The 22,559-nt window shown below is 44.9% G+C and overlaps 1 protein-coding gene across 1 annotated transcript in view; it reads left to right on the plus strand.

Moving 5' to 3' along the window:
• LOC145341129 (mediator of RNA polymerase II transcription subunit 12-like protein) overlaps nt 1-22,559 on the plus strand; it is a 564,757-nt gene that overhangs the window by 503,536 nt on the left and 38,662 nt on the right. Inside the window, 4 exon segments of the mRNA XM_080186002.1 lie at nt 7,612-7,773; nt 8,740-9,102; nt 11,416-11,575; nt 18,348-18,562. Of these exon segments, the coding sequence (XP_080042128.1) occupies nt 7,612-7,773; nt 8,740-9,102; nt 11,416-11,575; nt 18,348-18,562 (900 nt within the window).

Genomic DNA, 22,559 nt, shown 5'->3' on the forward strand with positions numbered 1-22,559 from the left:
CTCTTTACACAAATTCTGTGTGTTCCGAAGTGCTGTACAGAAAGCACAGCCTGAACCAACCCCAATGCAGTTGGCTTTCTGTTTACCCTTTGCTTCTTGGTGTTCATCCTCGTGGCAAACTCCGGTCACACGGGCATCTTTTGGAACCGAATGATGTCACAGTCAGGAAACCGATACCCTCTTTCACAGCGCACCCCAGTTCATTTTGGTCTTAAAAGAGAGATGGCACAAAAGAAAATAAAGGCTTTCCCCAACACATTCTGTTGAAGAGGACCATTGATGTTATGAATTCCACCAGCAAAGTTCCACCCCTCAGCAAAACGTACCGCCATTTCAGCCTCCCCTAGAACCTTGCCCTTTGACTGCTAAAACCAGAGTTCAAAACCAAACCAGATGAGATTCAGTGCCAGAGGTTTCAATTTCGCACAGCTGTTAATATGTTGAATGTAATGTATTTGGCTATTTCAGCATAGTTCGCAGTAAGCACAGAACATTCCACAAAATTGGCACCATGAGTACCGCACTGGCCAAATGAAAGTGAGGAACATTTAGAAAACCATTGGATTGTTATTGAACACATTTTTGGACTGGCCCCAAGGTACCTGATCTCAGTGTAGCCGTATGAACATCAATTGTCTGTATATGGTTCTTCCAGATGTCTGTCTGGCTACAAAGACCCTGTGTTGCACTCCAGTCATTTCTAATGTTTTGCTTTGTGAACTTTTAACTTTTGTTCAGTTGCGCGTGTTTAAGAGTTGAGTAATGGAAATATGACATTTTGCAGTGCATGTGGCATTTCTTCTTTGCCACAACACTCCCTTCTCCAGCTGAGCGTGTGTGCAGCGAACTTGCAGCCTGGCTGCTGCTGATGTCTTCATTGGAACCGCGTTCCTGATCAGAGAATCAGAGAGCAATAGAGCACGGAAACAGACCCTACAGCTCAATGTCTGTGTCGGCCATAGTGCCCGCCCAGCTAGTCCCAGTTGTCCGTGTTTGGCCCATACCCCTCCAGTCCTTTCCCATCCATGTACTTATCCGAATGCTTTTTAAATGTTGCTATAGAACCCGCCTCAACCACTTTCTCCGGCAGCTCATTCCGTACATGCACCATCTGTTGCATGAAGAAGTTGCCCCAAGGGTCCCTTTTAAATCATTCCCCTTTCACTTCAAACCTATGCCATCTAGTTTTCAATTCTTTTTACCCGGAAAAAACACTATGGGTGGGATTTTTTGGCCTGGCTCATCCCGAAACCATAAAATCCCGCCCAAGATCAATAGACCTTTCTACAGTCTGCCCCTCGCCCATGGCGGGTGGGACAGTAAAACTCGGGCCTCTGTGTGTTCTATGCCCCTCATGGTTTTATACACCTCAAGAAGGTCACCCCTCATTTTCCTAAATCCAAGGAATGCAGTCCGAGCCTGACCATCTTCTCCCTATAACTCTGGCCCACTGATCCTGGCAACTGGTCTATCTGACCTGGAAGGACTTGCTTTGCACGGCCTTCGCCACTCTCCACTTGCTACCTTTTGAGTTGCTGGTTAAGCGCTGAGATATAGACTTCATCACAACAATATTAATCCTGTTCTGTCCCACACATTCCCAATGCATTGCCATAAGTTAACTGTTTTATCAAAGCTTCACTGATTAAAAAAAAGCAGAACACTGGATGCTCGAGATGTGAAACAAAAACAGTACACTTTGGCAGTACTCAGCAGGTCAGGCAGCATCTGTAGAGAGAAACCGAGTTAACATTTCAGATCGATATGAGCTTTGATCGTAATGAATGTTCCTAGTGGTGCTGGAGTCCAGAACTAGGGGTTATAGTGTGAAGATAAGTAGTAAACCTTTTAGAATTGAGGTGAGGAGAAATTTCTTCACCCAGAGGGCGGTGAATGTGTGGAATTCACTACCACAGAGTGTAATTGAGGCCAAAACATTGTGTGATTTCGAGAAGAAATTAGATATAGCTCTTGGGGCTAAAAGGATGAAGGGATGTGGGGTTGGGCGGGGCGAAGGTGGGATCAGCATATTGAATTCAGTAATCAGCCGTGACCAAAATGAATGGCGGAGCCGGCTTGAAGAGCCGAATGGTCTACTCCTGCTTCGAGTTTCTATGTTTCTCTGAACTAATGCCTGCTTCTTTCCACAGATGCTGCCTGACCTGCTGAGTATTTCAAGCATGTTCTTGTGTTGATTCCTATTTGTTCAAATGGTTTGCAAGCACTTAAATCCTGTGTCGATCCTGTCACCAATTATACTCAGCCAAGGTGCACTGTGCCAAAGACGTAATAGCAAAATATATAGTCATTTCGACAGCTATCCTTTAATTTATGCCAATTTAATAACATGGCTATTTCAATGCTCAGAAGTGCTCATGGATTGAAGGGGACCAGAGTAGTGTGGGCAGGAGGAAGATTAACAGAGAGGCCTGTGCTGTAGCCATTCCATCTCCAAGGTCATGTTTTGCCCATATAAAATAATTCCGGGAATGTGGTGTATTATTGATATTTTGGCCTTGGAGGGAGTGCAGAGGAGGTTTACTAGGCTGATACCGGAGTTGAGGGGGTTGAGCTATGAGGAGAGGCTGAATAAACTAGGCTTGTACTCGTTAGAGTTTAGAAGAATGAGGGGAGATCTCATTGAGACGTATAAGATGATGAATGGGATGGATAGGATAGAGGTGGAGAGACTCTTCCCGCTCAAAAAAGACAGTAGGACTAGGGGGCACAGCCTCAAGATAAAGGGGGGGGGGGGGTGGTTTAGAACGGAGTTGAGGAGGAACTTCTTCACTCAAAGGGTGGTGAATCTCTGGAATTCTCTGCCCGTTGAAGTGGTGGAGGCTGCCTTGCTAAATATTTTTAAGACGCGGGTTGATGGGTTTTTGATAAGAGAGGGGATTAAGGGTTATGGGGAGAGGGCGGGAAAGTGGAACTGAGCCACGACAGATCAGCCATGATCTTATTGAATGGCGGGGCAGGCTCGAAGGGCTAGATGGCCTACTCCTGCTCCTGTTTCTTATGTTCTTATGTTCTTATGAAGGGCTGTCGTTGTATGATTGTCATTACACTGACTAGCAGCGTTCCGTGGTGTCAGCCACTCTTGCAAACAGCCTGAGCATCTTTACTTGCACAAGAGCAAAAGCTGGCTCCTTTGCCAGTGCTCCCTTTTGACCTGGATTCATGTATTTTGCTCATGTCCTGCTTTAGCCTTTCCAAAGGCAGATTGATAAAACTTGCACATCCAATCAATAAGCTGCTTTATTTGACCTTGAGCTGAACACACAAAGAAGGTAGGGAGATCTTGTGGCATGGTGAGTGGGTCTAAGCCAGAAGCTCCTGGTTCAAGCCCCACTCCCGCACTTGATGACCAAGGAAGGTGCATTCATAATGCAGCCAAACAGGTTTATTATCAACTTTTGAATTGGAATCATAGAATCCCTACAGGGCAGAGGGAGGCCATTTGGCCCATCAAGTTTGCACTGACTCTCTGTAAGAGCATCCACCAGGCCCTATCCCGTAATTCCTGAGAGGGGGAGAGATTTCTAGTCAGCCATGTGATGGAATGAATGTTGGAGCTTCCACCATCCCTGTCCATCACTCGAGGTTACAACACGCCTGTGAAAGTGTACATTGCTGAAACAACCTGGATTCCTGAGTGAGCTGTAACAAATTACCTCAGAGCAACCATTATGAAGGGAATTTCACAGTGACTTCATTGCAGTGTTAATGTAAACTTTACTTGTGACTAATAAATAAACCTTACTTTTTACTTTACTTCATTATGATCAAATTTCAATTATTTCATTCACTTTGCGACCACTGCATCAGTCAGACAGTGAACACATTATGCTGCTATATGTATGGGCAACATCGTGGCACAGTGGTTAGCACTGCAGCCTCATAGCACCAGGGACCCAGGTTCGATTCCCAGTTTGGGTCATTGTCTGTATGGAGACCTACCAGTGTCTGCGCGGGTTTTGTCCGAGTGATCCGGTTTCCTCTCTTAGTCTGAGAGATGTGCTGGTTAGGTGCACTGGCCATGCTAAATTCTCCCTCAGTATATCTGAACAGGCGCTGGAGTGTGAAGACTGGGGGATTTTCACAGTAACTTCATTGCAGTGTTAACGTGAGTCTACTTGTGACTAATGAATGAATTTTAAATATTAAAAGGAAACTGTTGCACTTGTGGTTTCAGCATTATCTCATTGCTTTGCAGTTACTGATATTCAGAGACCGAACCTCTTCACCCCAGCCTTCTCTCTCTGCCACCCTTTGTTTTCCAGCCAGCTTACTCTCAATGCCAGCCTTCATCTGACTACCTGTCCCTACCCGAAAGTGAAACTTCAGCCTAACATGACTGTGCTGTCTGCTGAATTCAGATGTGTGGAGCTGTTGTGGCAGCAAAGGATGTGCATAATTAGCAGAATGTTTAAACTTTCCTTCGCTGTTTTCAGCTCACTGCTTTAAGACAGCATCATGTTTGAAGTTTTAATTTATATTTTCCCAGTGCTGCTGTTCTGTAAGTTTAACGTCTTAAGGGCTAAGCCTAGTTCAAAAGATACATTACACTGAGGCCTCCTTATGGTGCCAAAACTAAATATCCTGACATCAGCTTAACACCAACTGAGAGCCATAAGATGCAGATCACATATATGTCTCTGAATTATCTCTTATTCCATAACTTTGAATTGAGTATGATCTGAGCTGTTTTAAAAAAATGTTATTCCATTCTCAGAGCTATGATGTGGAGATGCCAGAGTTGGACTGGGGTGGACACAGTAAGAAGTCTCACAACACCAGGTTAAAGTCCGACAGGTTTATTTGGTAGCACGCGCTTTTGGAGTGCCACTGACCTGATGAAAGAGCAGTGCTCCAAAAGCTTGTGATTCCAAATAAACCTGTTGGACTTTAACCTGGTGTTGTGAGATTTCTTACTCTGTATAGTCACTCATTGCATAACTTTGAACTGGACATGATCTGAACTGCAGCTTAAAGATCTTTTTTAAAAAATGTTATTCCATTCTGAGTTGCAAAGAGTGCGCAGAGTGGACAAGGCAAGCCCATAATCCATCTCCTTGCTTGCTTCAAAAACCAATTCAAATTCAGATTGAACTTGATTCATGACCCCCACAAGAGAGACAAAAAAGGTCCAAGTTGACAAGAACAGGCATTGCACCTTTTTTTAAATTAATTCCTGGGCCATGGGCGTTGCTGGCTGGCCAGCATTTATTGCCCATCCCAAGTTGTCCTTGAGAAAGTAGTGGGGAGCTGCCTTCTTGAACCTCTGCCGTTAGGGAGGAAATTCCAAGGTTTTGAACCAGTGACTGCGAAGGAACGTTGATATATTTCCAAGTCAGGTTTTTGAGTGGCTTGGAGGGGAACTTGCAGTTGGTGGTGTTCCCATGGATCTGCTGCCCTTGTCCACTGAGATGGAAGTGGTTGTGGGTTTGGAAGGTGCTGTCTAAGGATCTTTGGTGAATTGCTGCAGAGAATCTTGTGGATAGTAAACACTGTGGCTACTGAGCGTCGGTGGTCGAGGGAGTGGATGTTTGTGGATGTGGTGCCAATCAAGCGGGGCCGCTTTGTTCTAGATCTCAGGCTTGATCCTGCACTTGATCTGAACCAAAAGGACAGAAGATAAATCTTAAACTTTTTCTTTAAAGAAATCTCCATGGGGAATAACAACAGTTTGAGGGGCTGCTGGCCAAGCACACCCGTCTCAGATGACGTTATGTGACGTACCTTTTCCAGTTGGTCCTACAATGACTTTGATTTGATTTATTTATTATTGTCACATGTATTGGAATACAGGGAAAAGCATAGTTTCTTGCATGCTGTATAGACAAAGCATGCTATTCATAGAGTACATAAGGGAGAAGGAAAGAAGGTGCAGAATATAGTGTTACAGTCCTTGATTATGCTGGCTGCTTTTCCAAGGCAGCGGGAAGTGTAGACAGAGTCAATGGATGGGAGGCTGTTTTGCGTTATTGATCATTTGAAAGACAAGGTACATTCCAATTAGAGAATGATCAGATATTCACTTTTGGAGGGTAATTCGATATTATTTTAACATTACTTTGTGTCCCAAGATGTGTAGGTTAGGAGGATGAGCGGGCTGAATACATGGGGTTACGGGGATAGGGTTGTGGGGCGGCTTTAAGAGTCAGTGCAGGCTCAATGGGTCGAATGGCCTCTTTCTGCACTGTAGGGTTTGTATGATTCTGTGATTAGGATTGCTCTCTGTCACGGCCGGCTGTCGAATGCAGTCAAATGAAAGATGACCCAGGACTATTGCTGAGCCAATATTTACATAGAAAAAAAGGAACTTGCATTCATATAGTGCTCATCCAGATGGGTGAGTGAACTTTGTCATTGGAGTTGGTCAGAATGCCTCCGCAAACGTAGAAAGATAGAAAATAGGTGCAGGAGTAGGCCATTCTGCCCTTTGAACCCGCACCATCATTCAATATGGTCATGGCTGCGAATGCACTTTCAGAATCCCACTCCTGCTTTCTCTCTACCAGAAGGACGTGGAGGCTTTGGAGGGAGTGCAAAAAAGATTTACAAGGATGTTGCCTGGTATGAGGATACTGGTATGAGAGGAGATTGAATAAACTGGGATTATTCTCCCTGGGAAGGTGGAAGCTGAGGGGTGACATGGTAGAAGCATATAAAATTATGAAGGGCATAGATAAGGTGAACAGCTGGAAGTTTTTTCCCAGGGCAGAACTTAACAAGGGGGTACAAGTTCAAGGTAAGGGGGGGAAGATTCAGTGGAGATATGCAGGATAAGTTTTTTACACAGGGGGTGGTGGGGGCCTGGAATGCACTGCCAAGTAAAGTGGTTGAAGCAGACAAGTTAGTGACATTTAAGACTTATTTGGATAGGCACATGAACAGGCAGGGAATAGAGGGATACAGGCAGTTGGTCTAGATAGGTCAATGTGACTGGTGTAGGATTGATGGTCCGAAGGGCCTGTTTCCATGCTGTACTGCTCTTTATTCTCTCCATACCCCTTAATTCCTTTAGCCACAAGGGCCACGTCTAGCTCCCTTTTGAGTGTATCGAATGAACTGGCCCCAACAGTTATTTGTGGTAGAAAGTTTCACAGGTTCATAACTCTGAGTGAAGATGTTCTTCCTCATCTCTTTCCTGAATGGATAACTCCTTACTCTTAGACTTGTTTTGGACTTCCCCAACAATGGGAGCATTCTTCCTGCATCCTGCCTGTCCAGTCCCATCAGGATTTTATATGTTTCTATGAGATCCCCCCTCATTCTTCTAAATTCCAGTGAGTACAAGCCCAGACGATCCAGTCTCTCTTCATATGTCAGTCCTGCCATTCCAGGAATCAGTCTGGTGAACCTTCACTGGACTCTCTCAGTAACAGGGATGCCCTTCCTCAGACTAAGAAAGATCAGCTTAATATATGGTAGGCCCACCCAAAAGTCTGATGACAGCAGGGAAGAGGCTGTTCTTGAGTTTGTCAGTATGTGATCTCAGACTTTTGTATCTTTTCCCCTACAGAAGAAGGGGGAAGAGAGAATGTCCGGGAGTACGGCACAAAGTGGCATCGACTATGATCTTGTTTATTTTTCTCTTTCTGTCAGAAAGAACTTGGTGATAAACATTCAGAGAGCATCGACAAAGTGCGTCAGCTGCTGCCTTTACCAAAGCAAACCTGCGATGTCATCACTTGTGAGCCGATGGGATCTTTGATTGACACAAAAGGCAACAAGATTGCAGGATTTGACTCCATAGACAAAAAACAGGCAGGTATTGTGCGATGTGAGTGAAGTCATGAGTGTGGCCCAACATCATGCTGCTATAGTCTTGCATTTTCTAAAGCAGTGGTTCTCAGACCTTTTTGATTGAAGGCTCCCTTTTCAAATACAGTAGTAATTTCAGGCCCTCTAAATTACAATATTTCCTATATTACATACAAAATGAAGTGCTGTATTAAAATAATATATAGTTGCAAAGGAACAGGTATTTGCTTACAGATATCAGTGAAAGGGATCTCCTTGCCTCTCACAGCAGGGACTATCAATGGGAGAGGCACAGAGAGAGCAGGAACCTGGGGAAAGCATAAAGAACTATTGGCTTGGTGTCCACCAGCCCCAGCACCTACCTTTACTGGTGGCACAGTGGTTAGCACTGCTGTCTCACAGCACCAGGTACCTGGGTTCGATTCCTGGCTTGGGTCATTGTGTGTGCAGAGTCTCCCCATATCTGCGGGGTTTCCTCCGGGTGCTCTGGTTTCCTCCCACAGTCCGAAAGACATGCTGATTAGGTGCAATGGCCATGCTAAATTCTCCCTCAGTGAGTGAACCCGAACAGGCGCCAGAATGTGGCAACTAGGGACTTTCACAGTAACTTCATTTCAGTGTTAATGTAAGACTACTTGCGACAACTACATAAATGTTAAACTTTTACCTGCTAACTTATCAATGACTTGGATTGAACCTCTCATTTTCCTGTATGGCTCAATGTGTAAACCTGCTAAGGTATGATAAATAAATGGCTTTATCATTGGTGGGAAACTCTGGGATAGTGTCTCTGTGTTGGCACAAGGTGGAACTCAGTGAGGCTGTAGAATAGATCCCTACATGGTAACTGTGATCACAAATCTATGTCCTAATTTTTCAGAACATGTTTTGACTGTGCAGAAGTATTATCTTTTAACTGCGATTACTTCCTGTCGCAATCTAAATGGCAAACCATGTTCTGTGTTCTAGGGTCTCCAGGTATCTACAAAACAGAAAGTCAACCCATGGGATTTATTTGAGGGTCACAAGAATCCAGCTCCACTTTCCTGGGCCTGGTTCGGTACAGTGCGTGTCGATCGGAAAGTTATCAAGTATGAAGATCAGCATCATCTCCTCTTGTATCACACGCATCCCAAACCAAAACCACGAAGCTACTACCTGGAGCCTTTGCCCCTCCCTCCAGAAGATGAAGAGGAGCCCCCCACCCCCGTCTCTCTGGATTCTGAGAAGAAGCCCATTGAAATTGCTGATCAGAACAAAAGCACACAGGAGGAGGAGAAAAAAACCAAGAGCAGGAAAAGGAAGCCCAAATCTTCAGCATCAAGAACAGAGGTAAGGATCGCTTTGTACCATTTGCACAATCCACACTCATTCCTTCCGGTCTGCACTTGGTGATACTATTGAGATAAAGCTCAGCATCCCCTTTACCTTGTAGGGTTTTGTTAGGTGAGGGTAATCAAGGGTTACAGAACCAAGGCATGATGTGGAGATGCCGGCGTTGGACCGGGGTGGGCACAGTAAGAATTCTCTCAACACCAGGTTAAATTCCAACAGGTTTATTGGTAGCACGAGCTTTTGGAGTGCTGCTCCTTCATCAGGTGAGTGAAGGCTCTGGAAGTTCAAGCTACCATATAAACCTGATGTAGAATATTTGGAGGAGCGAGTTTTGTTTTTCCAGTTTTAGACTCATTTTCTGTGTGAAAAACTGCCTTGTAATTTCACTCCAGGATGGACCAATTCTTAATTCATGATGTGGCACGGTGTAGAGTTGCCAGCGTTGGACTGGGGTAGACACAGTAAGTAGTCTCACGACACCAGTTTAAATTCCAACAGGTTTATTGGTAGCACGAGCTTTCGGAGTGCCGCTCCTTCATCAGGTGAGTGATGAAGGCTATAAAACTCGCCTGATGAAGGGGCAACACTCCGAAAGCTTGTGCTACTAAATAAACCTGTTGGACTTTAACCAGTTATTGTGAGACTTCTCACAGAATGAAAGCAAGTTGAAACACAAATTAGCCATTGACCCAACATCGCTGTGGCTGAATGGCCTTCTACTGTTCCTCTGTTCCTTCGCACAAGTTCTTGAAAATTTAATTTGACCCAGCATCTGCAGTACTTTTGGAGGAACCAATTTTTTTTTTCAATTTTCGACTCATTTTCTGTGTGAAAAACTGCCTTCTAATTTCACTCCAGCATGGACCAATTCTTAATTCTTAGATTATCCTCTCCTCTCCTGCACTGAATTCCCCGACCAGAGGGGAAAAGTTTCTCTGTGTCTGCCCTCTGTAACTACCTCAGTAAAATCACCTCCAGTTTTCTAAATTCAGGGGAATGAAAGGTAAGGTTACGTAACCTGTTTTTATAACTTGAACCTTGAAACCTCAGTATTTTCAGAGCATACATCTGCTGCAGCTTTTCCAAGACAAGTATATCCATTCTAAGGTGCAGCGGCCAAATACATAAAATTCCAGATGGGATCTGGCCAAGACTCAGTGCAAATTTCTTCCCTCTTGTACTCTAGCCTCCCCCCACCCCCCACCGCCCCCCAAGGCAAAGGCCAACATTCCATTTACCATTTAGATTTGTTTCAAAAGCAAATGACTGCGGATGCTGGAATCTGAAACCAAAAGAGAAAATGCTGGAAAATCTCAGCAGATCTGGCAGCATCTCCAAGGGGAGAAAAGATCTGACGTTTTGAATCCAGATGACCTCAGATGATGACCACCATGCCGTCCATTTACTTAATCTACCTAATCCTCCTAGCTATCTGTGCTTCTTAACTTAGTGCCATCTACAAACAGCCCTCTATTCCTTCATCCAAGTCAATATATATGGTGTGAAGGGCATACATTAGGCATCGGTCTTCTACGTATATACAAGCAAAATACTGCAGATGCTGGAAGTCTGAAATAAAAATGCTAAATGCTGGAAAAACTCAGCAGGTCTGGCAGCATCTGTGGAGAGGGAGACAAAGCTAATGTTCTGAGTCCGTATGACTGTAACAGATGCTACCAGACATTATCCAGCAATTTCTTTTTTACTTTAAGTCTTCTACATGATGGGTGGGCTGGAGTCCACACTTGCTACATTCACGGTTCTAGATCACAGTGCATACTTACATGCTCTGAGTTATAGACACTTGGTAAACTGTTCAAGTTCCAAATTCTAGTGTTTAGCCTCGTTGATAATCAGAACAGGAATTTGCTGGGTATTGTTAAAGTGACGTGGTATTATTGCTAGACTATTCATCCAGAAACTCAGCTAATGTTCTGGTGGACCCAGGTTCGAATCCTACCACAGAAGATGGTGAAATCTGAATTCTATTTTTAAAAATCTGGAATTAGGAGTCTACTGATGATCATGGAACCATTGCTGATTGTCCGAAAAACCCATCTGATTCACTGATGTCCTTTAGGGAAGGAAATCTGTTATCCTTACCTGGTCTGGCCTACATGTGACTTCAGAGTCACAGCAATGTGGTTGACTCTCAATGGCCCCTCAGACAACGAGGGATGGGCAATGAATGCTGGCCAGCCAGCAACACCCATGTCCCACAAATAAAAAAAAACATTTGTGATACAATGCATAGCAATATCTTTTTATCTTGTGGTCAGTATTCTCATTAACTCGGACACTCTGTTACAGGACTATCAACAAAACAGTGCTTACAGAGTGCCTCCAAATTACACGCCAATGTCTTCTCAGATGATGCACCATCCCCAGGCAGCACCTTCATGGGGCTACAATCTCATGGGCCAGCCACAGCAGACAGGATTCTACTTTCAAAACCAGCCCCTTCCGCCAGGTAAATGCAGAGGCACGGACTCCAATGTATCTCAGTCACCTTCTCCATCCCAGCAAGCCTTCAGTATCCCTGCGCTCCCCCATTTCTGGCTTCTTACGCTTCCATAATGTCACATGTTTGACCATTGGCAATAGTGCTTTCAGCTGCGAGTACTTTACCTTCCCTAAACCTTTCTCTTCTTATTTATGACGCTCCTTAGAACCTACATCTTTGACAAGGCTTTTGGCCATCCCAGATGGCGCACTGTGTGCCTCAGTGCCAGAAATGTTTTTATTGATGATGCTGATGGTAAGCACCTTAGGATGGTCTGCTATGTGCAGTGCATTTCTGTAAATGTGAGCTGTCATTAGAGTCGTAGAGCAATACAGCTCAGGAAACAGACCCTTCGGCCCATCTGGTCCGTACCGACCATGGTGCCCTCCACGCTAGTACCAATTGCTCTTGTTTGGCCCATATCCCTCTCATCCTTTCCCATCCATGTACTTATCCCAATGCTTTTTAATTGTTGCTATTGTACTTGCCTCAGCCACTTTCTCTGGCAGCTCATTCCATCCTCTGCAGGAAGAAGTTGCCCCTCAAATCCCCCCCTCACCTTAAACCTATGCCCTCAATTCCCCTTCTGGGAAATAGACGATGTGCATTCATCCCATCTCTGCCCCTCATGATTTTATACGCCTCAATAAGGTCACCCCTCGATCTCCTACATTCCAAGGAATAAAGCCCTAGTCTGGCCAACCACTCCCTATAACTCAGGCCCAGTAGCCCCGGCAACATCCTCAGATATTTTCTCTGCTCTCTTTATCAATTTCTATAACAGGGTGACCAAAACTGTACACAATACTCCAATTGCGACCTCACCAACGACTTATGAAACTGTAACGTAATGTCCCAACTCCTGTACTCAGTGCCCTGACTGATGAAGGCCTGTGTGCTCAACACCTTCTTCACCACCCTGCCTACCTGTGATGCCGCTTTCAACAACATTGCTGATGAGTGGGCTGTTTCAGATGTGAATGTGTTACTGGTCATAAATTAAACAAAATGTTTAAACACAATTAAACAGCTTTTGCAAATACAGTGGATGTGTGAAATAAGAGTGGTGTAAATTATAGAAACCCTACAGTGCAGAAGGAGGCCATTCAGCCCATCGAGCTTGCACCTATATCAACCCCTATCCCGGTAACCCCACATATTTACTTTACTAATGCCCCTGTCTCTCACTCTCTGTCTCTCCCTCTCTCTCACTTGCTGTCTCTCATAAGAACATAAGAAATAGGAGCAGGAGTAGGCCATCTAGCCCCTCGAGCCTGCCCCGCCATTCAATAAGATCATGGCTCAGTTCCACATTCCCGCCCTCTCCCCATAACCCTTAATCCCCTTGCCTATCAAAAACCTATCAACCCGCGTCTTAAAAATATTGAGCGAGGCAGCCTCCACCTCTTCAACGGGCAGAGAATTCCAGAGATTCACCACCCTTTTAGTGAAGGAGTTCCTCCTCAACTCCGTTCTAAACTGCCCCCCTTTATCCTGAGGCTGTGCCCTCTAGTCCTACTGTCCTTTCTGAGCGGGAAGAGCCTCTCCACCTCTATCCTATCCATCCCATTCAACATCTTATATGTCTCAATGAGATCTCCCCTCATTCTTCTATACTCTAACAAGTACAAACCAAGTTTATTCAGCCTCTCTTCATAGTTCAACCCCCTTAACTCCGGAATCAGCCTAGTAAACCTCCTCTGCACTCCCTCCAAGGCCAAAATATCCTTGCGTAAGTGCGGCGACCAAAACTGCACACAGTACTCCAGCTGCGGCCTCACCAGTGCCCCGTACAGCTGCAGCAAGACCTCCCTACTTTTATATTCAATCCCCCTCGCTATGAAGGCCAGCATCCCATTCGCCTTCCTGACCACCTGTTGCACCTGCAGGCTGGGTTTTTGTGACTCATGCACAAGGACCCCGAGGTCCCTCTGCACCGTCACATGCTGCAGTTTTTCGCCACGTAAGTAATAGTCCTTCCTACCATTATTCCTACCAAAGTGGACAACCTCACATTTGCCAACATTAAATTCCATTTGCCATTTCCTGGCCCATTCGCCCAGCCTATCTAGATCCTTCTGCAGACTCTCCACACCCTCCGCACAATTTGCCATTCCACCAATCTTGGTGTCATCAGCAAATTTCGACACCATACACTCGGTTCCCTCCTCCAGATCATCTATATAAATGGTGAATAGCTGAGGCCCCAGCACCGACCCCTGGGGCACTCCACTAGTCACCATCCGCCAATCCGAATAGCACCCATTGACCTCCACTCTCTGCCTCCTATTTGACAGCCAATCCTCTATCCACGCTAACACCCTACCCCCAACACCATGCCCCCTGACCTTCTGCAATAACCTCTTGTGAGGCACCTTGTCGAACGCCTTCTGAAAATCAAGAAAGACCACATCCACCGGCTCTTCTCTATCCACCGCCCTAGACACATCCTCATAGAACTCCAATATGTCTCTCAATCCCTGTGTCTCTCTCAATCCCTGTCTCTTTTTTAATCCCTGTCTCTATCTCAATCCTTGTCTCTCTTAAACCCTGTCTCTCTCTTAATCCTGTCTCTCTCTCTCTTTCTTAATCCCTCTCTCTCTCTCTCAATCCTTGTCGCTCTCTTAAACCACGTCTCTCTCTTAATTCCTATCTCTCTCTTAATCCCTGTTTCTCTCTCTCTTAATCCCTGCCTCTTTCCCTCTCACTCCCTGTCTCTCTCTCAATTCCTGTCTCTCTCACTCTCTGGCCGGAATTTTACCCGCATGCCCACCCCAATTTTGGGGACGGGCAAGGCTTGGAATACAGCATTCTCCTTTGACCTTGAGTGGGATTGCATGAAATTTGGGCGGACGTGCAGCTAAAATTCCACCCCTTCTCCCTCACTCCCTGTCCCCCTCGATCTCAGTCTCTCTCTCTCTCTCTGCCAGTACCGTTACACACCCTGATGTTCTACAATATGAAATATACATTCCCTTTACATCAGTGGTGATGATTTTATTCTGGTGAATCACAACAGGTTGCGCGCTGTACGGCAAACGTGTTGTAAAGATGGGACCCCACCCTCAAAACTAGCAGTACTTTGTGGGAAATGAAATAGTTCATCATCACAATCTGACACAAAGTAAATAATAAAGATTGTTTCAGCCTGTCGTAATAATAACCCGATCGTATTCCAGTTTAACTCTTAGATCTGGAATTGGAATCCAGTCCTAGCTGAGGGTTTAGAAGTCAATTTAATGCAATCTTAACAAAATGGATAAGAACCCAATCTTAACAAAATGGACATTTGAGGGTAGAGGGCAGAGTAATACTATTTAATAATGTGCGAAGAATATATTTTGACACTGAAACTTTAAGATTCTTATTTATTTTTAAATCTGAAGATAAAAAGCTGGCTCAGTACAGCTGTCAAATTATCATTAAGTATGCTAGATTGTTAATTGGATTAATTATATATGCACAAATGGAGTTTTCAACAGATAGTATTGGATTGCTGTAAAAACCCAACTGGTTCAGTAACGTACTTTATGGATAAAAAAAGCAGCCGTCCTTACCCAGTTTGGCTGCTATGTAATTCCAGTCCTGAAACCAACCTGTTTGACTTCCTACTGTCCAGTGAGGTGGCCTGAGCAAGTTGCTACCGGGACTTGATGGATTGAATTATGAGGAGAGGCTGAATAGACTGGGACTTTTTTCTCTGGAATGTAGGAGACTGAGGGTTATTTTATAGAGGTCTATAAAATAATGAGGGGCACAGATCAGCTAGACAGTCAATATCTTTTCCCAAAGGTAGTTGAGTCTAAAACTAGAGGGCATAGGTTTAAAGCGAGAGGGGAGAGATACAAAAGTCTCCAGAGGGGCAGTTTTTCACACACAGGGTGGTGAGTGTCTGGAACAAGCTGCCAGAGGTAGTAGTAGAGGCGGATACAGTTTTATCTTTTAAAAAGCATTTAGAGAGTTACATGGGTAAGATGGGTATAGAGGGATATGGACCAAATGCGGGCAATTGGGATTAGCTTAGGGGTTTTAAACAAAAAGGGCGGCATGGACAGGTTGGGCCGAAGGGCCTGTTTCCATGCTATAAACCTCTGTGACTCTATTTCATGAAAGGATAAAATCACGGTACGATGCGTACTGAAATAGTTCAAGAAGGCAACTCAGCACTGCCACCTCTGGGGAACTAGGGCTGATGTGAATATGCCGGCGTTGGACTGGGTTAAACACAGTAAAAAGTCTGACAACACCAGGTTTTAGTCCAACCGATTTATTTGATAGTAAACTCACTAGCTTTCGAGGGGATTCCCTCTTCGTCAGGTGAATGGAGAGTTCTGGCCTCAGACAGAGCACATGAAGCACAGACAGTGCTTTATATAAAGCATATAAAGCAACTAGGGCTGAGACATGAACACCAGGCTTGGCAGCGTTGCCCAACACCTGAGGATGAATTTTGAAATCATGACCTTGAAGTCCGTGCTGCTGAGGAATCTCCTTAGTTTGTGTTAGTGAAATAACAGGGTAGATTCAGAAAGACTGTCCCCCATGGTGGGGGAGTCCAGAACTCGGTGTCATTGTTTGAGGATAAGAGGTAAACCATTTAGGATTGAGATGAGGAGAAATTTCTTCACCCAGAGGGTGGTGGATGTGTGGAATTCACTACCACAGAATGTAGTTGAAACCAAAATGTTGTCTGATTTCAAGAAGAAATTAGCTATAGCTTTTGGGGCTAAAGGCATCAAAGGATATGGGAGGATCAGGATATTAAATTTGATGATCAACTGTGATCATAATGAATGGCGAAGCAGGCTCAAAGGGCCAAATTGGCCTGCCCCTGATTCTAGCTTCTATATTTCTAACTCCTGAGGCCAATATCCTTTCACTAAACTTAGATTTAGTTTAAAATGTTTTTTATTAGTGTCACAAGTAGGCTTAGATTAACACTGCAATGAAGTTACTGTGAAAATCCCCAAGTTGCCACACTCTGGCACCTGTTCAAGTACACTGAGGGACAATTTAGCATGGCCAATGTACCTAACCAGAATGTCTTCAGGATTATGTGAGGAAACCAAAGCACCAGGAGGAAACCCATACAGAGAACATGCAGACTTTGCACAGACACTGAGCCAAGCTGGGAATCGAACCTGGATCCCTGGCACTGTGAGGCGTCGATAGTAGTCATGACGTGGATATGCCGGCGTTGGACTGGGGTAAACACAGTAAAACGCCTGACAACAGCAGGTTTAAGTCCGACCGATTTATTTGATAGTAAACTCACAAGCTTTCGGGGAAAGAAGAAGCGCTCAACCTCAAAAGCTTGTGAGTTTACTATCAGATAAATCGGTTGGACTTAAACCTGGTGTTGTCAGACTTTTTACTGTGAGGCAGCAGTGCTAACCACTGTGCCACTGTGCTGCCGTATTTTCGTAGTTGGCAACACTCAGACAGGTACTCCCTCATACAGACGGTAAACCTGGAATACCAGTAACTCTGACACTCTACACTATATGTACATGCAGGGTCCTCAGATTGGACAAGCCATCACTGCCTTAATCTGGGAATTTGCATTCTAAGAGCTTCCATATCGCTGGCCTCGTTAAAGTCATTACAATTCGGAAGCAGATTGCAAAGATGCTATAGTTAAGAAAGCCCACCAATGCCTCTACTTTCTCAGGTGGCTAAGAAAATTTGGCATGTCCACTACAACTCTCACCAACTTTTACAAATGCACCATAGAAAGCATTCTTTCTGGTTGTATCACAGCTTGGTATGGCTCCTGCTCTGCCCAAGACCGCAAAATACTACAAAGGGTCGTGAATGAAGCCCAGTCCGTCACTCAAACCAGCCTCTCACCCATTGACACTGTCTACACTTCCCACTGCCTTGGCAAAGCAGCTAGCATAATTAAGATTCCCACACACCCCAGGCATTCTCTCTTCCACCTTCTTCCGTCGGACAAAAAATACAAAAGTCTGAGGTCACGTACCAACTGACTCAAGAACAGCTTCTTCCCTTCTGCCGTCAGACTTTTGAATGGACATCCCTCGCACTAAATTGAACTTCCTCTCCACCCTAGCTATGACTGTAACACTACATTCTGCGGTCTCTTGTTTCCTTCTCTTTGAATGTTATGCTTTGTCTGTATATCGCCCAAGAAACAATACTTTTCATTGTATACCAGTACATGTGACAATGATAAATCAAATCAAATCAAGGACAGCTTCTTTCCTGAAGCCATCAGACTTTTGAATGGACCTAACCTGTTCTCTACGTTCTGTTCTCTCTCATTTCCTTCTCTGGCTGGTATGCTTTATCTGTATAGCACGCAAGAAATAATACTTTTCACTGTATACTAATACATTTGATAATAAATCAGATTCCTCCAGTAACTGCAGAACACAAGTCACAAGCCAACAGGGCTTGGTGCCCAAGCTAAAGCCAGAGATGGCGGTGAAATGAACTCTTTTGCAACCACAGCTAATGTAGCTGCTAAATCAGCCTCTGTCTCTCTTATATAGTAACAAGGGTGAGCCATTCAGCCCCTCAAGTAGCCTCCTTTATATTTGCCAGTACTGGTATTAGTCTCCCTGCAAATGGTAACTTAAAACCAAGTGGTTCTGGAAACCTCGGAGAAAGAATTACTTCTGCCATTGATCCTGACAAAAGGGTATCAGAAGGAGTCCTGAGGAAATCTGAAAGTTTAAACACAAGGCTGAGTGACTCTTCCCCTTTCTGCTTTCAGGAGGACCCAGGTTGGATCCGACGGGTCAGTTCACACCAACAAACACCAAGCAGGCTCTCACGAACATGCTGCAGCGTCGCTCTGGTTCCATGATGCAGCCTCCCTCCATGCCCACCATCTCTCCCCAGCAACAGTTGCTGCAGATGAAGCTCTTGCAACAGCAACAACAGCAGCGGCTCCTGCGTCAGCAGGTCCAGGCCCGGCCGTTCCAGCAGGTATGTGTCTGCCGCGCGCGAGGTAATATGCTCAGCCGAGTCCCACCGTAGACCCCTGATAGCTTCTGATCTCTCACTAACGTTCCCATGGCGGTGACGTGGTTACTGAACAAATCTGACTCCAAGTGTAAACATCCGAAAGGCACAAACGGGCAATCCAGATCCTCCCTCTCCATCATCAGTTTAGCCTGGATTCACTTCTCCACACAAAACGTGAGGACAAAGAGCAAAGGAATTTACAGCGCAGGAACAGGCCCTTCGGCCCTCCAAGCCTGCACCGACCGTGCTGCCTGACTGAACATCTGGAAGTCTCTTCCCACAGAAATCCTGTAGGTGGTGGAGGGCAATTGAAAAGTGCAAAGTGGCTGGATTTTTGTTTGGTAAACTTGCAGAATCAGGATGAGTAAATGGAGTTCGGATAGAGATCAGCAGTGGTCTAATTGAATGGCAGGACAGGCCAGAGAGGCCTGCTACTATTCCTATGCTCTAATGCTCCTAGCAAGGGGCACAGAGACATCAGCATTATTGACTAGTGTTGGAAAACTCTGCAAAACAGATGCTCATGTTTTTAACAATGAAGCCTGTGAAATTCTGTTGGAAGAGCCTCAGCCTTGAGCCTGTTCCACCATTCAATCAGACCCTGGCTGATAAAAGATCTTACTCTATATACCTGCCTTTTCTCCATGACCTATGTTCAGGCCTTGTGGTATTATTGCTAGACTATTAATCCAAAAATTTGGCTAATGTTCTGGGGATCCAGGTTCAAATTCCACCACGGCAGATGATGGAATTTGAATTCAATAAAAATATCTGGAATTAAGAAACTACTGATGACCATGAAACCATTGTCGATTGTTGGAAAAACCCATCTGGTTCACTAATGCCCTTTAGGGAAGGAAATCTGTCCTTCTTACCTGGTCTGACCAATACATGACTCCAGAATCACAGCAATGTGGTTGACTCTCAACCAACCTCCAAGGCAATTAGGGTTGGGAAATAAATGCTGGCCAGCCAATGACACGCGTGTCCCAGGAACACTGTGGTTTGGTGCCTCCCTGCTGCTTTTGGAGTTTATTTCGTGGGATAGATGTCCGGGCAACATTTCCAAAGCACGAGAATGCAGACCGTAGGTGATTGGTGAACAAATTTTAATCATTATATCATGATTTGATGTCCGCTGTAATGTTTGTTGAGCTATTTAGCTGAATACTATTTCTGCTAGGGCCCCAGTATGTTCACTTTTATACACTGGTTTCCCTGTTAACCCTGTTTGAAGTACAGCTTGGGCGGGGTTGGGGAGATGATGGTGAGATGGTTGTAAAAATGCTGGATTTTAATATCCCACTGTATAAATGCTGAGGAGTGCATAAAATCATCAATTAATTTATCATTAATGAAGTCATAGAAATCATTGAATCTTTATAGTGCTGAAGAGTCCATTCGGCCCATCGGGTCTGCACTGACTCTCTGACACAGCATCTTACCCAGGCCCTCTCCCTGGCTCTATTCCCATAATCCACACATTTCCCTTGGCTAATCCATCTAATTTACATATCTTGGGGCACTAAGGGGCAATTTTAGCATGGCCAATCCATCTAACTCCATGCATTTACCGTGTCCATTACACTCAACCTACATATCTTTGGACACTAAGGGACATGGCCAATCCATCTAACCTGCACACCTTTGGACTGTGGGAGGAAACCAGAGCACCCAGAGGAAACCCACATAGACATGGAGAGAATGTGCAAACATAGATATAGAAAGAATATTATTAAACTAGAAAAAGTGCAGAAAAGATTTACTAGGATGGTCCCAGGACTTGATGGTTTGAATTATAAGGAGAGGCTGGATAGATTGGGATCTTTTTCTCTGGAGCATAGGAGGCTGAGGGGTGATCTTATAGAGGTCTATAAAATAATGAGGGGCACATTTCAGATGGATAATCAATATCTTTTCCCAAAAGTAGGGGAGTCTAAATTTAGAGGACATAGTTTAAGATGAGAGGAGACAGATATAAAAGTGTCCAGAGGGGCAATTTTTTCACACAGAGGGTAATGAATGCCTGGAACAAGCTGCCAGAGGTAGTAGTAGAATGTCTTTTAAAAAGCATTTAGACAGTTACATGGGTAAGATGTGTATAGAGGGATATGGGCCAAATATGGGCAACTGGGATTAGCTCAGGGGTTTTAAAAAAAAAAGGGCGACATGGATAAATTGAGCCAAAGGGCCTGTTTCCATGCTGTAAATCTCTATGACCCTATGACAGATAGTCACACAAGGCCAGAATTGAATGTGGGTCCCTAGATGAAACAGCAGTGCCACCATGCCACCCCATGCCCTAACTGTCTGAGGTTGGGGGTAAGGTGTTAGCGTGGATAGAGGATTGGCTGTCAAATAGGAGGCAGAGAGTAGATGTCAACGGGTGCTATTCGGATTGGCGGTTGGTGACTAGTGGAGTGCCCCAGGGATCGGTGCTGGGGCCTCAGCTATTTACCATTTATATAGATGATCTGGAGGAGGGAGCTGAGTATAGGGTGTCGAAATTTGCTGATGACACAAAGATAAGTGGAAAAGCAAATTGTGTGGAGGGTGTAGAAAGTCTGCAGAGGGATCTAGATAGGCTGAGCGAGTGGGCGAGGACCTGGCAGATGGAATACAATGTTGGCAAGTGTGAGGTTATCCACTTTGGCAGGAATAATAGTAGGAAGGACTACTATTTAAAGGGCGAAAAGCTGCAACATGCTACAGTGCAGAGGGACCTGGGGCTCCTTGTGCATGAGTCGCAAAAATCCAGCCTATAGATGCAGCAGGTGATCAGGAAGGCAAATGGGATGCTGGCCTTCATAGCGAGAGGGATTTAATATAAAAGTAGGGAGGTCTTGCTGCAACTGTACAGGGCACTGGTGAGGCCGCAGCTGAAGTACTGTGTGCAGTTTTGGCCGCCGCACTTGCAGAAGGATATATTGGCCTTGGAGGGAGTGCGGAGGAGGTTCACTAGGCTGTTACCGGAGTTGAGGGGGTTGAACTATGAAGAGAGGCTGAATAGACTGGGCTTGTACTCATTGGAGTTTAGAAGGATGAGGGGGGATCTTGTAGAGACGTATAAGATGATGAAGGGGATGGATAGGGTAGAGGTGGAGAGGTTCTTCCCGCTCGGAAAGGACAGCAGAACTAGAGGGCAGAGCCTCAAGAAAAGGGGGGGGGGGTGCAGTTTAGAACGGAGTTGAGGAGGAACTTCTTCACTGAAAGGGTGGTGAATCTCTGGAATTCTCTGCCCGTTGAAGTGGTGGAGGCTACCTCGCTAAATATATTTAAGACGCGGGTAGATAGGTTTTTGGTTGGCAAGGGGATTAAGGGTTATGGGGAGAAAGCGGGAAAGTGGAACTGAGCCACGACAGATCAGCCATGATCTTATTGAATGGTGGGGCAGGCTTGAGGGGCTAGATGGCCTACTCCTTCTCCTATTTCTTATGTTCTTATGTTATGTTCTTAGCACCCATATTTAAGCCTAAGAGTGAGCAATACCTATATTGGCTTCCAAATCATCTTAAATTAACCAGTTTGGACCAGATTTCACTTCCACCAGCTGCGCAATGTAATCCCACAAACTACTGTGAGTGAACCTTGATTTACCCTATCCTTAAAGAGTCAGTAAAAAATGACGTGACAATCTGGAATTAAAACTCCAATGATAACCCTGAAACCATTACCGATTATCATAAAAAACCCATCTAGTTCACTAATGTCACTTTAGGAAAGGAAATCTGCTGTCCTTACCTGATCTGGCCTACATATGACTCCAGATCCACAACAAATGTGGTTGACTCTCAACTGCCCTTTGAGACTGCCTAGCAAGCCGCTCAGTTCAAAGGCAATTAGGGTTGGGCAATACATTCCAGCCCAGTCAATGATGCCCTCATCCCATGGATGAATAGAGAAAGGAAAACATCTATTTGGAGGGAGGCAGTGGTATTGTCTCTGGACTATCTTGTCT

Source organism: Carcharhinus amblyrhynchos, chromosome 3 (genome assembly GCF_965287045.1).
Source record: "Carcharhinus amblyrhynchos chromosome 3, sCarAmb.v2.hapA, whole genome shotgun sequence".
Lineage (NCBI taxonomy): Eukaryota > Metazoa > Chordata > Chondrichthyes > Carcharhiniformes > Carcharhinidae > Carcharhinus > Carcharhinus amblyrhynchos.